Genomic DNA, 14445 nt, shown 5'->3' with positions numbered 1-14445 from the left:
GTTTAGCCAATAAGGAGCTTCAATGGAAGGTTGGTTGGAAAACATGGAGGACACCGGCCCTCGAGGCCTGGATTTGAATACCCCCGTGTTAGATGGACAGTTCTGCCTCAAACGAAGACAGCTCAGGGGGAGACTGAGATTCATGGGTTTGCTTTATGTTTGCTCGAGGTGAGGAAGCTGCTTGGAAATTTCCAGTGTCCAGCAACAAGCTGGAGGTGGGCTGTCAAGTGTTTTCGCTCTTCCTGCCGCTCCTCTGCCAGCAAGCCTCACAGATTGTCCATTCAAGCCGAAGCAGTGACGAGTTAAAAATACGCCTCTTCATGCACGCTGGAACACCCCACCTCTGTTTACCTGTCTCCTAACCCCTCCTGACCTGTTTACAGGACCCTCGTGGCCAAGGTAGAAAACACACCTCGCTGAAAATAACGCTTGTTTAATAATTAGACTTAGACAGGCTTGGCAGGGGGCCAGCAAACAAAAACACCCTAAAAATACCTGCGCTTGGCTGGAGGGAGGCTGCATGTGCCAGATCCTGCTGCTTGCATCTGGATCTCACACGGTTTTGGCGTGAAAAGTTTGTTTTTTTACAGTTTCCTGCCCCTGGAATGCCTCAAAACACTGGCATGGGTACACTCAAATATTGGAATAACCTCAGCTATGAAAAACAGATTCTACTGTATATGTAAACACTAATGAGGATGAGCTGAGGCCGTGAAAACATGCCTCCATTTGTTCAGATGACACTGAGTAAGGCACTGACTGCATCCAAACTTCCTCTCAACAACAAGATAAAGGATGTCTTTCTTTTATTGTCATTGGAAAAAAATCTTCCAATGATAATAAATTGGATAAATTAGATTTCCTACAATAAGTTGCGTTTTTCTCCCCTTTTTGTACAAAATTTGATCTTGATATTATCCGTAGACACTAATATTTTGGTATTTGCTATGAATACAGTCTTAAAACAAGTGCATTTTGCTCAAAAAACACTTTTTTTTATTTTTAAAGCAGGTATATTTTTACACTTTTACCCCAAATCTATCCTATTCTAAGAGCTAAAACAGTCCAACGATCCTTATTTCTAGACAATAATCCTCTTAAAATGAAACCAGAATAACTTATTTTAAGATAAACCTGTTTAAATGTACATTTACTTTTTAACGTCTGCCCTGCTGTTAAATGCAGTTTCCTTTAGCAAAATCACAAATAAAACTTCTGTTTAAATACATATATAAAGTAAAAACAATCTTGTTTTATTTGATATTTTACTTAAAAAAAGATGTCAATAACAAATGACTCAACAGGATATTCAAGATTTGTCATCTTGTCGCAAGACCTCATATCTAGTTGAAAGTAAAGTTAGTTTTGTCTTAAAACAGGTGTAATAAGTTATTTAAATTACAAACTAGACAAAAATACTTTGTAATATTTTTGTTTTGCAGCCAGTTTCATGAAATGTATTATTTTGTTCTTTAAAAACATATTTTCAGTATCTACAGCGACGGAGAATAACTCACACATAACTCTCACCTTGTTGGAGCAAACATAATAATTTTTTTTTAATTGTTGCGTCAGAGCAGTTTAATTGTTAAAGCTTCAATTTCATTCAGATCTTTGCTTTTTGATATTTACCCTATATAATAAAAAACAATTAAATCTAAAGATGATGAGCAATTAGACCAAAAATGAAGAATATCCCTCTCTCTCTCTCTGTAAATTATTCATTTGTATCCAAAATTCAAATTTATTGCTAACTTCAATTTAAAGAAAGAAAATTGTTAGGAAAGTTTTTCAAAAGCAAATCAATCTTAGTTTGGGAAAACATGTCTTTTTTTTCTTTATGAGCTCATTTTTTTTACCCCAATGGCAGATGTTGATTGAAAGAACATCTGCTAATGAGAGTTTTTTTTTTTCACTTTTTTCTAAGGGGCCTTTCTTACTGTAGAAGAGATGATGACATGTATTCTACATTTTTTTCCTATTCTTACTTTGTTTGGGATCCTTTATAATGAGCTCGTTTGGTCCTGGCAGTTAATAGTTTTGTTTGTGGGAGACCTTAGATCTAAAGAACCCTGCATTATAGAGCACGTTGGTGGAAGTATCATGCTGCTCAAGTTAAGTCTGCAATTTTAATTCTACAATTTCTGATTTAAACAAATTACATATTAGCTACTTGGAGCTTTTTAATTTAGAGAAAGTGTGACCTCTGGTGCTGAATAAAATTCAACCATTTTTTTGTCCTAAATAAAAAAATAATTCAAGGTAAGTAGTGTTGGAAACTATTGACAGTGTTAATATCTGAGTTAATACACCTCATAAATAATGCCCGACTATAAAGACAACCACTGGAGTCTTTAAGCAAGATTTAGGCGTAAGACAAATATGATATTTCGCTCTAATAAAAAATAAATAAATAAAAGCAATATTTTGATTTATTCTCAGATAAATTTGCTTAATTTAGCAAAGAATTAACATCAAAACATTCAAAATGTATGCAAAATATATACTGATGAGTTGATTCATGCAAAAATATTGCATCCACTGACTTAAAGGGTGATAAAAGTTATGTCTTAATTTGTAAAAGTGACGTTTAGCAAGTTCAAGCTTTTAAAAAAATATTTGCTAGTACAAATTTACAACTAACGATGGAAAAAGAGGTCAGAGATTAGATATGTTTGGTTTCTTTCATGTTCCAGTTATTTCAAATAACTAGTCATTTGATTCAAACTTGACAAAAGTGAAAGCTGACCTTCTCCAAGCCCATGTTGTCCAGGTGAAGTCTCTCCATGTAGCGTCCAAAGCTCTGGAATGCGTAGTCTGGGATGGTCTTCATGGGGTTCCCCCCCAGTGTGAGCTCCTCCACCACTCGCAGTTTGCTCATCGCTGCGCTGGGATAGGTGGATAAGTTGTTGCCGTCCAGGTGAAAGACGGCGAGGTTCTCCACATCATCCAGAGAGCCTGGCTGCAGGGTCTGCAGCTCGTTCCCGCTCAAGTGTAGCCAGCGCAGGTTCTTGGCTCCTGCAAAGGTTCCCGGTCGCAGATCCCGCATCTTATTGTTGCTGAGCTGCAGACTGAAAAGGTTGATCATGGGGGAGAAGATGCCTTTAGCCAGCCTGCTGATCTGGTTCCCATCGAGGTAGAGGTAGGTCAGCTTAGTAAGGTCCTCAAAGGCGCCGGGCTTGATGCTGCTGATCTCGTTGTTGGACAGGTAGAGGTAGGTGAGCTTCTTCAGTCCCTTGAAGGCCTGCGATCCGATCTCTGTGAGCTGGCAGTGCTGCATGTGCAGGGAGATGAGCCCCTTGCTCTCACTGAAAGCCCCCGCAGGAATGCTGCCCAGGCTGTTCCTCTGCAGATTCAGCAGGTTGGTGCTCTCTGACACCTGGGGGATCTCCTTCAGTCCCTTATTGTCACAGATGACATGCTGCAGGTTGGGGAGGCAGTTGCACTGATCGGGGCACTGACTCTGGGCTTCCTGCACTGCAGGACCCAGGAGGCAGATCACCAACAGGGTCAAACGCTGCATCCCGGTGAGCTCGTAAAGCAGGAGAATCCAGAGGAGCGATGAGGGAAAGAGGTCGATACCAAATGTTTGTGTTTTTTTTCGAGCGAGGGAAACAGACGGAGAGGGAGTGAAAAAGGTGAGAGGCTTTCACTTTGAGAGGAGAACAGAGCACACAGCGCTATTTATAACATTTACTTGACAAAAAAACGAGGAGGGTTAGAGTGAGAGGTGTGCACGAGCTGGTCAAGTGTGTGTGGGAATTTAACCCTAAAACTGTGAGAGCACCATTCACTCTGCTGCACTGCTACAAACCCTGTGAGCTTGCAACTGGAAGTCCACAGTAATCTGGTACTTTTCCTGCAGCATTTGAGTTTTTGACATGTAGTCCACTTAAGTCTGTGTGCTTTTCCCAGACATCTCCATTGTTTTTCAGTCTGCGGTGGCAGGAAAAGGAGCCACTCCTGCCTCGCTGTTGTATAACGTGTAATAGTCTCCAGATGGTTGGCAAGAAGCTCGCCGCCGTTTCAGGTTATAAACATCTGCAAAGGGATACTTCAGTCATCAAAGCAGTGAGAGGTTTAGGTGACACCTTTACAATCCCACATGCATACTTTTTTTTTCTTTGTGATGACAGGCTGGCATTATGCAGTGGTAATTTCCACAAAATCTTCCATGCAAAAGGGGGAGCAGCTGCTGTGATTCCGAGCAACGTTGTTTAGCTTTGGTTGGGAAATTTTTAAGACATCCATGCAAAACATTTCCAATTTACTCTAACATAAAAAGGTTTTTTGCAGCATTATACAAATTTGAGTCAATACAATTGTTCAGGGCTAAAGCAATATAGTTTATATGTAGCAACAGAGGTTTGAAAAAAGATATTTCCAATTCACTTTAAATATGATTAGTTTTAGAGTTCATTAACACCATTAATAATGTGTTTTTTAACCAAATGGAAATTCCCCATAAAACTTTACAGGTAAATAAATCAATATTACTTTAAGCAAAAAGTCAAGCTTTACTTTTAGGTTCCTAGCAGCTACAGTACAAACAAAAAATACTGACTTTTAGATTGTTCTTGGAAAAAAAAGGACAAAGAAACAAAAGGGGTCTAGAACTAAACCTTGAGGGACACCACAATTGAGTCAAAGCTTAAGAATATTAGTGGTGGTAGAAGAGATGTTGTTGGAGAGACTGTTTACTGTAGTGAATTTGTTGTTTTTTTTTTTAATTTGGCACTTTTGTTTAAAAACTTCCAGTCAACATACTTAAATTAAATATAGTTGGGTTTTTTTTTAAATCCCCAAAACAATTTGTTTGAGTGAGAAAAACATTTTTGTACAATATTTTTTATATGCATCAATTATTTGTTTATTTTGCCTGACAATGTTGTTAAAAATTGGTTCATGATATTGATCAATGTTTGATTTTCTAAGGAACAACAGAATGTTTTGATTATTTTTTAAGTCCAGGCATTAGTAGTAAGACCTTAATGACCCACTCTGATGAATTTGGTGTTTTGAGTGTTTTAATATGTTCTTGTAGTATTTTCTCACGGTTTAGAGTATGTTTAAGTAAAATTAAACTTAAAACTGCATTTCTGAGTTTTTTTTTTTTTTTATTCAAATGTTTGAAAAAAAATGTATTTGTGACATAGAAAATATGCTGGGTCGTCCACAAGCTTTCTGCTCCGCTCCATTCTGATGCATCCACTTGCAGACAAATAGATCCATGAACGTCTTTGTCTTCCTCATCTGAGCTGGAATCTGGATCAGAACTGTACAGCTGGATAGCTCTGATACCGCTCGCCATTTTGGTTGCACCTGTAATGTTAGGTTGAGGATGTTAGGGGCTGTAAACTAGCGGGAGAGGGTGTTAACAGATGGATGGTGGGAAATGGGGGCAGGCTTACTCGGCACTAACAGTAGCACCCACAAATCGGAGGTGAATGTCTAACTTCTGCTGCTCTGCAGAAACTATGTCCTATAAAATGACTTTTTTTTTCATTTTAGCTGAAAATGGCATGAGGGACCTTTCTGTGTGGAGTTTGCATGTTCTCCCCGTGCATGCGTGGGTTTTCTCCGAGGATTCCGGCTTCCCCCCACTGTCCAAAACATGCTTCATAGGTTAATTGGTGACTCTAAATTGCCCCAGGTGTGAATGTGAGTTTGTATCGGTGCGTGATTGTGGGCCTGGGACAGACTGGCGACCTGTCCAGGTGTAGAAAACGATGGATGGATGAAACTGGCATAATCATAACTAAAAGACCACTGGGAATGCTTTGAGAATAGATCAAATGAGGATCTTACTTTAAAGAGAAAATCTAAGAGCAAAATCTGATCAAATGCTTGTCAGGTTGTACATTTAGTTAAGAAACATTCATTATCAGTTGTTTTACACTTGTAAATAACTTTAACGGGGGACACTGAGGTGAATAGTTTCACTTTATATCCATAAATGTTAAAACGTGCTTTAACTCTATTTTTTTGTCTAAATTTGTGATTTCTTCAAATATGCAATGTTTCCATCCTTGAACAATCACTTCCTCTTAAAGTTTCCCTTGAGAAAGACACGTGCACGCTCTTCATTTATCCCTGAAAAATCCCCTAAAACAGACATTTGACTCACTTTAGAGAATTTCCAGAAAATATAGATCTGTTTGTTTAAACTTGTATTTTTGTTAAATGTAGATAAAATGATTAACTTAATGTAACTCGTCGTTCTTTGTTTTGTTTGTCCTTGATGACAGATTGCTTATGGTACAACAGAAAACAGTCCTGTGACTTTCATGGCTTCCCCAACGGACAACATGGAGAGGAAGGCCGAGACGATCGGTTACGTTTTGGATCACATAGAGGTACGTTATCCTGTTTTTAAAGCAGGTACATTAAAACAGTTATATATATAATCCAACAATAGAATGTAACTAACTTTTAGAACAACAGTTTGAATCTTCATTAAAATGTGAGCCATCCTCTTCACAGGCTAAAATAGTGGATCCTACAACAGAGCAGCTGGTCCCTCTGGGGATGACGGGAGAGATTATGATCCGAGGATACTGCGTGATGTTGGAATACTGGGAAGACAAAGTGAAGACCGACGAGTGTATCACGAAAGCTCGCTGGTACAAAACTGGGTGAGACCTGAAAACCTCCACGTCTCTACACAAACGAAATCCAGCTCTAAAATCCTCATTTTGTAAATAAAACTATAAACATCCAAACAGGATTTTTGACATTTGTCATTTATTTTAATCATAATTTGAATTTATTATTTACTTTTAATCATTTTTTGTTTTAATTTTTCAATAAATATTTAAAAACTCCTCTCATATTTTAGAATTTAGTGAATCAGAATTTTGCACAGCACTGACTCTATTTTTGACTCGTCTCCATCCAGAGACATCGGCAGCATGGACGGCTACAGCTACTGCAAAATCAGCGGCAGGAGCAAAGATATGATCATCCGAGGAGGAGAGAACATTTACCCGGCCGAGATCGAGCAGTTTCTGCACACGCATCCCAAAGTCAAGGAGGCCCAGGTGAGATTACAGGACAAATACCAGGAGAAAAGAATGCAATTCTAAATAGAAACTCAAAGGGCTACACTTACTTTAATTTAGTTTGGGCTCTGTCTAATAAAGTTTTTACAAAGTCATGTGGTATGTTTTATAGGCCACACCTCAGACATATATATTTAAACAATTAAATAACCAGACTTTTTTTAGTTTCCCAAAAGCTATAATTACCAAAATAAAAGCTTAAAGGAAGTAAAAAAAATTTTTTTAAAAAGACCAGCTTTTAGCTTCATTAGCTTTTAGTTTTTCTGTAAAGCAACAACTCACAAATGAGGTTTTCTAAAGTTGTTTTTTATAATCCAAATCCTTTCCATTTAAGATTATGATGATCTAATTCAGTCCAGATTATCAAGAACATTACAGATTACAACAATTAGGATTCAGACAAATAAATTTATGAAATGATGAATAATTGTGTCTACTTGTAAAAATGAATATCTTTATATTTCTTTATGGGGAAAAAAGATCAATATTGACACTTTTTAGGGATTTTTTTCTGAAAAATGAATTTTCTTGATAGTTGTGCCTGTAACATTGATCCAGTCCCTGCTGCTCATCAGGTGGTTGGAGTTCAGGATGCCCGCATGGGGGAGGAAGTCTGCGCCTGCATCAAGTTGGTGGACGGTCAGGAATGCACCACAGAGGAGATCAGGGACTTCTGCAAAGGACAGGTGGAGCTAACGTTCCCTCTTCTTCATAAAGAGTAGAGTTCTGATGAACTTTTTATTTAATTATTCTTTTGTGTTTGATGTTCTTCTTTAGGTTGCTCACTTTAAGATCCCACGTTACGTCCTCTTTGTTACCGGCTTCCCCCTCACTGTTACTGGAAAGGTAACTATCTATATTTTGGCTTCTTGTTTATCTGTTGGGTTTAGTGCAGAAGATTTCATTTAGAAGCATCATTGATGTGCATTTGAAACAAACACAGATCCAGTTTAGGCAAAGTGGAGATCGTGAATGTCAACTTCCTGTCCCGCCCTGTTCCTGCAAAGTAAAACCTCTGCACAGCTTTATGAAAAAACAGAGGAGTGTGTTTGCTGTGTCACATTTCAAGCAAGTTTCTGACATGGTGCCTTAAAACAAATGTTTTACATGCTGCATTTTATTTCTAGCACTCACGTCATATGTTTAACAATTGAAAAAATATCATTTGAGGTCTTTGTTTTTATTTATAAAACATAAAAAATATTTTTTAACCTAAAATATCTTGGAAATGCAAAGATTGTATTCCTAATTCTCTAAAAAGAAATTTTAAAGTGTAGATATTAAAACACAGATTAGATTTTTGTAAGCAATCTCTTATTTTGGAGTATATCTTCAGAATAATATGTTATTCATGTTATATATTTGGCCTCCAAAGATAAAGTGTATTATGCTTAATTCTAAGAGTTTGCTTCAGAAAGTGCTCAGAAATTTCTTCATTATTTTTTTTCTAATGATTTTACCTAAAGTTTGCCCATTTTTCACTGAGTTTCATCTACAGTAATGGTTCTCTATTTTTATGTTCTATTATATGGCAGAAAAAAATAATTGGAAATAGTGATTTTTTTCTAAGAAAAGGTGTGGTCTTGGTTTGAAACAGATAAAAAAAACAACTTTTGCTGAATATAATCAAAACAAAGAAAATCATCCAGAAAGTTTGTTGATGTTCTGTCAGCTAAAAGACCATTTAAGGTCAAAAATAAACCCTGTGTAGTTGTTATTTTATATTAAAGCGAAAGATTTAAATATGTTTTTTTAGTAGTAAAGTTTGATATAAAAAGTAAAAAAAGTTTTCTAAATTCAGAATCACATTTGAATCTTCAAGCAGGTGTTGGTTCCTGATTGTCAGATGCTTTAACTTTGAAAGTCTGGTTTGCAACATGTTGATTTAGTCGTCAGATTTCATTGAACGGGGTGTTTCTTTTCAAGAATTTAATCATATTTTTACTCTGTTCTTTGCATTTTGTTATGTCAGAATGAGTTCATAAACATTTTGAGCTTCCTGTGTGTCCAGTTTGTAAAAACAATTAGAAGAAAATTGATTTTAACGCTACATTCAATTGCTATTTGTGGAAACAAATGAAATAAAACGTCAAATTGAGGATTAATTTAACTGTTTTTGCTTCCTGCAGATCCAGAAGCACAAACTTCGAGCAGAAGCTGAAGGTCGACTGGGAATAAAAGCGGAAAAGTGATTAGAGTCCAGAAAAAGAAGCAGAAGTTTTTAAACATTCCAGCATAAAACTTTCTGCCTGTAACTTTTGTATAAAACAAAATGTCACGTGTAAAGAAACTGATGCTGTTATGAACAAAAAGACATTGAACGACCAGAAGTGAATGTTTTAAGGAACTCTTTTATAATCATTTGGGGTCACATAGAAGAGCAGAATTGATCTGTTTCTTTAGCACGCCAGCTTTAGAATTCCTCTTTTATACATCAACTTGGAATCAAACTTTCCAGGTAATTAAAGCCAGACATGGGTGTTTCTGTCTTTACAGGAAGAACAGAGACAGTTTTATTCATGTCGGTGACAGGTGCACGCCCCTCGGACCCGAAATACCATTTAGAAACATGCATTCTTGATTAAAAGGGGATAAAAAGAGCTGGTATTACAGACACACATGCTCAAAGTTGTAAAGAATTTCCTGGCTGGCTGCATGTGCAGTCCACCTGACTCCTTTGCTGCAGGATCGGGTGTTGTCTCCTGTCTAGACCTGAAGGGCTCGGCCCAGAAATAGCTCTTCAAACAAACGGGGACTCCAGGTTCCACAGAAGGAACCTCAATGTTTATTTTTTTTTGCTTTTCTACATATTTGGGGTTGGATTAAATGGTTCAGGACATGGTATTCTTTACAAGAAGCCAGGTGGAAGCGCTGGTCTCTGCGTGCCCCCGTACCCACAGAGAATGTAAGGAATTCACTCTAAGCTTTTTATAGAAAAACGTTATTATAAAGGAATGCTTAAAAGTGAAAACTCCTTCTTTTTAGCATCCTATTAGGTTTAATGAAAATCATCCAAGTGTTTTAGACCATAATAATAAAATACATGTTTGATTTTTTTGGACTAATATTAGTTTTTATGATTCAAAAACTTTATTAGCAGTGATCTAAATGCAATTTCTGGCAGTTCATCACTTTGTGGAAATTGTTTTAAAGCTTTTTGTTTCTTCTTTAAGAGTGTACTAACTAACAGTCTATATTACATGTATGGTTAGGCCTCTCACCCCAGGAAATGTGACACGATGTGAAATATGAAATGTGTAACTTTGACTCAACATTAACACAAATGTACTCATTTTTTTAAACAAAACTTACTGCTTACTTTTACTATATAAAGTAACAAGTAATTATTGATATGAACAATGAAATCGAGAAAACCATCACCGTCTGTGTCTGTGGATATGTGGGTGGGCAGGTAATATCAGCCAAACACTCACATGAAGGCTGAATTTTTGTAGCTTTTTGGCAAAAAAAAAGATTGGAATAATACACACCTGAATGATCCAGACCATGAAACCCACAAAGGCTTTGGCATTTCTGCTGATTAGAAGCACTTGGTTGAAGCTCACCTTCTATGAAAGCAGGATATTCAATTCAATTTGAGTTTTTTTCTAAGACTGACTTTTATATAACTTCAAACTTCTTCTCATTTTTATTTAAAGGAATTTCTGAGCTTTTCTGTTGGTGCCCAGCCTTTAAAGGAAATATAAGGATCCTTTCCAAAATATTAGAATATCATAGAAAAGTGTATTCACTTCCACGATTCTTCTCAAAACAAGAATATATTTCAGGTCTTCTGTTTAATTTGATTTAAAGAATCTGGACTTTTAAAAGACCCACACAAAATCACAAACTGATTACATCAATGCCACTGCGCATTGAACCAAGTATTGAAGATGGACTAAAATATGCTTTATTTTGATTGACGTGATCATGATCTGTCTTTTTTGCAAAAACTGAGAAGTGAATAGCGATTTCCCAACAGTTTTCTATTTCTTTTAATCCTATTTATGTAGGTTTTGTTTAATTAAATACTTGAATTGATTAAAACATTTCGGCATATATTTATAACTTTTTAAAGGTTATTTTCTGAATGGAATTATGGAAAATAACACTTTTTCATAATATATATATATATATTTTAAGGGTCAGTATACTCATTTTGAGAACATTTAAAATGTATTTAATATAAACTTTTATTTGTACAAAGTAAAAAAATAAAAACTGTCTTAATGTTCCGATTCCGATCCACTCAAGACATTATGAGTGCTGTACAGACTCCAGCTGCACATGAGAGATCTGGACAGGAAGTTAACTTATCCTCTATCCATAACCAGCAATGCAACCAAAGCATTTCATTAAAAGGAAATCCTCCATAAAAGTTTTAAACTCAAAACACTTGAGTTGAAACTGTCACAAACTCAGAACAGTCATTGTTTCAGGTTGAGTTTGAAGCATAGACTGTAAAAATAATTATTTATAATAATTTATTTATTTATAATAATTATTTTATATACAGTCTATGGTTTGAAGAAGAATCTTTAGTCCTTGGGAAGCGGGATCCCGACCGCCATCTGCTGTCCCTGCATCTGCTGCTGAGCCTGCCTGACCTGATCCTCGGTGCAGCAGTCCTGCAGGAACACAGCAGCTAGGTTGTGCAGGCGGGGGCTCTCTGCGAGGGAGAAGCGCAGCATGCACTGCAGGATGCCCGGCTCTGTGAGCTGAGAGCGCGAAGCTGGAGTCACAAGGTTCATGAGTGTGGTAATTGCTGACAGCACCGTCTCCTCCCTCTGGTTTGACAAACAGTTTGTGATTAAACTGATTCCATCACTGTCCAGGATGAGGTCCCTGCAGTCCGGATCCATACTAAGGTTACAGAGCCCCCCTGAGAAAAAATACACAAAAACGTTAATCACTGCACAAATGGGAAAAATTAAAAGAATAGTTGTGTGACTCACCCATTCCAAACTCAATAAAGTTCTCATTCTTCTCAGTCAGCATGTCCAGAAACAGGTCAGTCACTTGCAGCTGACGCAGATACTCTGTATTCTTTGGGTCGTAGGCAAAGTTGGCGAGGTTTGCCAGAACCTGCTCCTTTGCCTCTAATGACAAGAGAATATATAAATAAAAATCAAATTTTATTAAATTGCATATTTATACAGAACATTCTAATCAAAACAAAGACCACAAGTAATATCAACTTTATCCACCAGAGAGCGCAATTAAGCACAAAATGTAAACACTACTGCATCAAAAGATGATAAACTAAAATATGAAGTTCATACATTACACTGTATAAAAAGCCTGAAAGATCCTAATCATTTAAAGTATTTTTATTAAACTGTGGTATTTTTTTTACACGTTTACATGCAGTTTTTCAACCATAGTTTAAATTAGACAATAATGTTAATTAAATGTTTAGTTTAATCTGTCCTGTTAAATTATATGCATATATATTAATTAATATATGTCTATAATAGATTGATTGCTTATTTTATGATGTCTGAGCACGTTAGTACAAAAGAGGCGTGTCTTGTTTGATTTACGCGACATAAACCCCACAGTTTAAATTATAATCTTTACGCACTGACAATCATACTAATTATAAATTCAAGATCATTTGCTGTAAACCGAAAATATTCTTGTTTTTTCTAAATCAATTTACAGCAGAACTGTTTTACCTTCACTGTCTGTATCCTGAAACTCTGTGACAAGAGCCTGTAAATATTCAAATCGGTCCGAAGTTTCGGGAGAAAAGTTCCGCTTCATCATTCGGTCTCGTTTTGTGTCTTTTTTGAAGACAAATGTGCCAATAAATATTAAAAAAAAAAAAACAAAGAGATCTGGTAAAGTATTCTCGTTTGTTGTTTTTTTTTTCATTGACCATGTCCGTCTGTCAAATACGTCCGGAATGGTTCCACGTTTAGACAGTAGTTCCGGAATTTTTTATTTATTTATTATTTATTTATTTTTTTTTACTGTTTTTCCTCAGTCGATTTAGTGCATTTCTCACAACATAATTGAACTTCTCATAAAACAGTTAGTGCAACCTCCACAAGATTTAGTTATTTGTGCACAACCTAATGGTGATTTCCTGTTCATTTTATCCAATAACATATCCCTTTGGACACAAAACAATTGATGAAATACAAATCTTTAACTTTCAGACTTTATTAAATCTATATAGCGCCTTTCATTCGCCGAAACACAAAGCGCTTAACATTAAGTGAATAAAATACATTAAAAACACTAAAGGGACAATTTTTAAAAACAAACTCACATTCACATTCACAAAGACACACAAAATTAACCTCCCTCTCTCCCCAGTTCCTCCCCCACCCCCCAAGTTCCCCCAATAGACCCTTGTCAATAAAGCTGAACAAAGAATAAAAACTGCAGATCTATGGGATTAATCTGGCTTAATACTACCATGTAGACACGATATTACGAGGATCCCCTTATTCAAGACCCAGCCTGACCACGGGGGGCATTGGCACAGTGCCCGCCCAGCACGGGGCAGTGCAGGGCCCGCTCAACAAAGCAGGACCCCAGCCTGTTGTTTGTTGTGAAACAACAGCCTGTTGTTTCTTGGACTGTTGGTCCAGCCTGTTGAGGGTCTTCAGTCGATCACAGCTGTGCTCCACCCAGCAACTGTGGTGTTGAAAGTCATGTTTGACAGCACAAATAGAACAGTTTTTTTTTTATTATTTCACCACAACCCAGCAGTGCTGTGCTATGACTTTAAGGCCTCAGTTCAGTTCATGTGCATTGTAATGAACATGTGGATTAATTTTCCAAACCAAAAAAGGTGAAATCATTGTAATCATGTTTGATTATCTAGTGTCTTGAAAAGAGCCACCATTTGCTCTGATTATTGCTTTGATGCTTTCTTGATGAGCTTCAAGAGGTATTCACCTACAAGGGTTTTCCAACAGTCTTGAAGGATTTCCCAGAGGTGTTTAGCACTTTGACTTCAGTCTGCAGTTCAGCTCACCTGAAAACATCTGAATGGGTTCATGTCTATGGAGGTTAGGACATCTGCCGCAGCACTTTCCTCACTCTCTCCTTCTTGGTCAAAAAGCCCTAGCCTTCAGTATTTGTTTTAGCTTGAACTAATTCCAGATTTATTCAGTTGTATCATTAAGCTTTAAATGAATTAACAGCAAAGATTGCTTTCATTAACTTACATTAATCCATCTTCTTCTGCTCATCCAGTACTGGGTCACGAGGGCAGCAGTCTAAGCAGAGAGGCTCAGACTTCCCTCTCCTCTACTCCCTTCACCTTGTCTGGGGGGACCCCGAGACGTTCCAAGGCCAGGTTGTAATCTCTCCAGTGTGTCCTGGGTTTTCTCCAGGGCCTCCATCCAGTGGAACACACCTCCCCAAG

General features: G+C 37.0%; 3 protein-coding genes across 4 annotated transcripts in view; 1 reads left to right on the top strand and 2 right to left on the bottom strand.

Annotated features, from left to right (window-relative positions):
* The window catches only part of chad (chondroadherin), a 7237-nt gene extending 3586 nt beyond the window's left edge, over positions 1–3651 (bottom strand). The window contains exon 1 of one of the 2 annotated variants that reach the window (XM_024285286.2): positions 2750–3651. In XM_024285286.2, the coding sequence (XP_024141054.1) occupies positions 2750–3523 (774 nt within the window). In that variant the 5' untranslated portion in view covers positions 3524–3651. The remainder of the gene's footprint in view (positions 1–2749) is intronic. The other variant, XM_024285285.2, reaches the window with a different exon arrangement.
* Positions 1–10441, top strand: part of acsf2 (acyl-CoA synthetase family member 2) — a 31944-nt gene extending 21503 nt beyond the window's left edge. The window contains exons 11-16 of the mRNA XM_024285284.2: positions 6249–6356; positions 6484–6635; positions 6899–7040; positions 7637–7747; positions 7839–7907; positions 9191–10441. Coding sequence (XP_024141052.2) covers positions 6249–6356; positions 6484–6635; positions 6899–7040; positions 7637–7747; positions 7839–7907; positions 9191–9253 — 645 coding nt within the window. The 3' untranslated portion in view covers positions 9254–10441. The remainder of the gene's footprint in view (positions 1–6248; positions 6357–6483; positions 6636–6898; positions 7041–7636; positions 7748–7838; positions 7908–9190) is intronic.
* A 1090-nt stretch (positions 10442–11531) lies between these two features.
* Positions 11532–13306, bottom strand: armc7 (armadillo repeat containing 7). Its single transcript, XM_024285193.2, has 3 exons — positions 12740–13306; positions 12017–12160; positions 11532–11943 (listed from the first exon to the last, which is right to left on the bottom strand). Exons 1-3 carry the CDS (start codon positions 12936–12938, stop codon positions 11600–11602), a joined length of 687 nt encoding a protein of 228 aa, XP_024140961.1. The 5' UTR covers positions 12939–13306; the 3' UTR covers positions 11532–11599.
* Positions 13307–14445: the final 1139 nt, after the last annotated feature.

Source organism: Oryzias melastigma, linkage group LG19, assembly GCF_002922805.2.
Source record: "Oryzias melastigma strain HK-1 linkage group LG19, ASM292280v2, whole genome shotgun sequence".
NCBI classification, from domain to species: Eukaryota; Metazoa; Chordata; class Actinopteri; order Beloniformes; family Adrianichthyidae; genus Oryzias; species Oryzias melastigma.
Note: the sequence above shows the minus strand (reverse complement) of the source record. Positions and strands in the feature narration are given on the sequence as shown.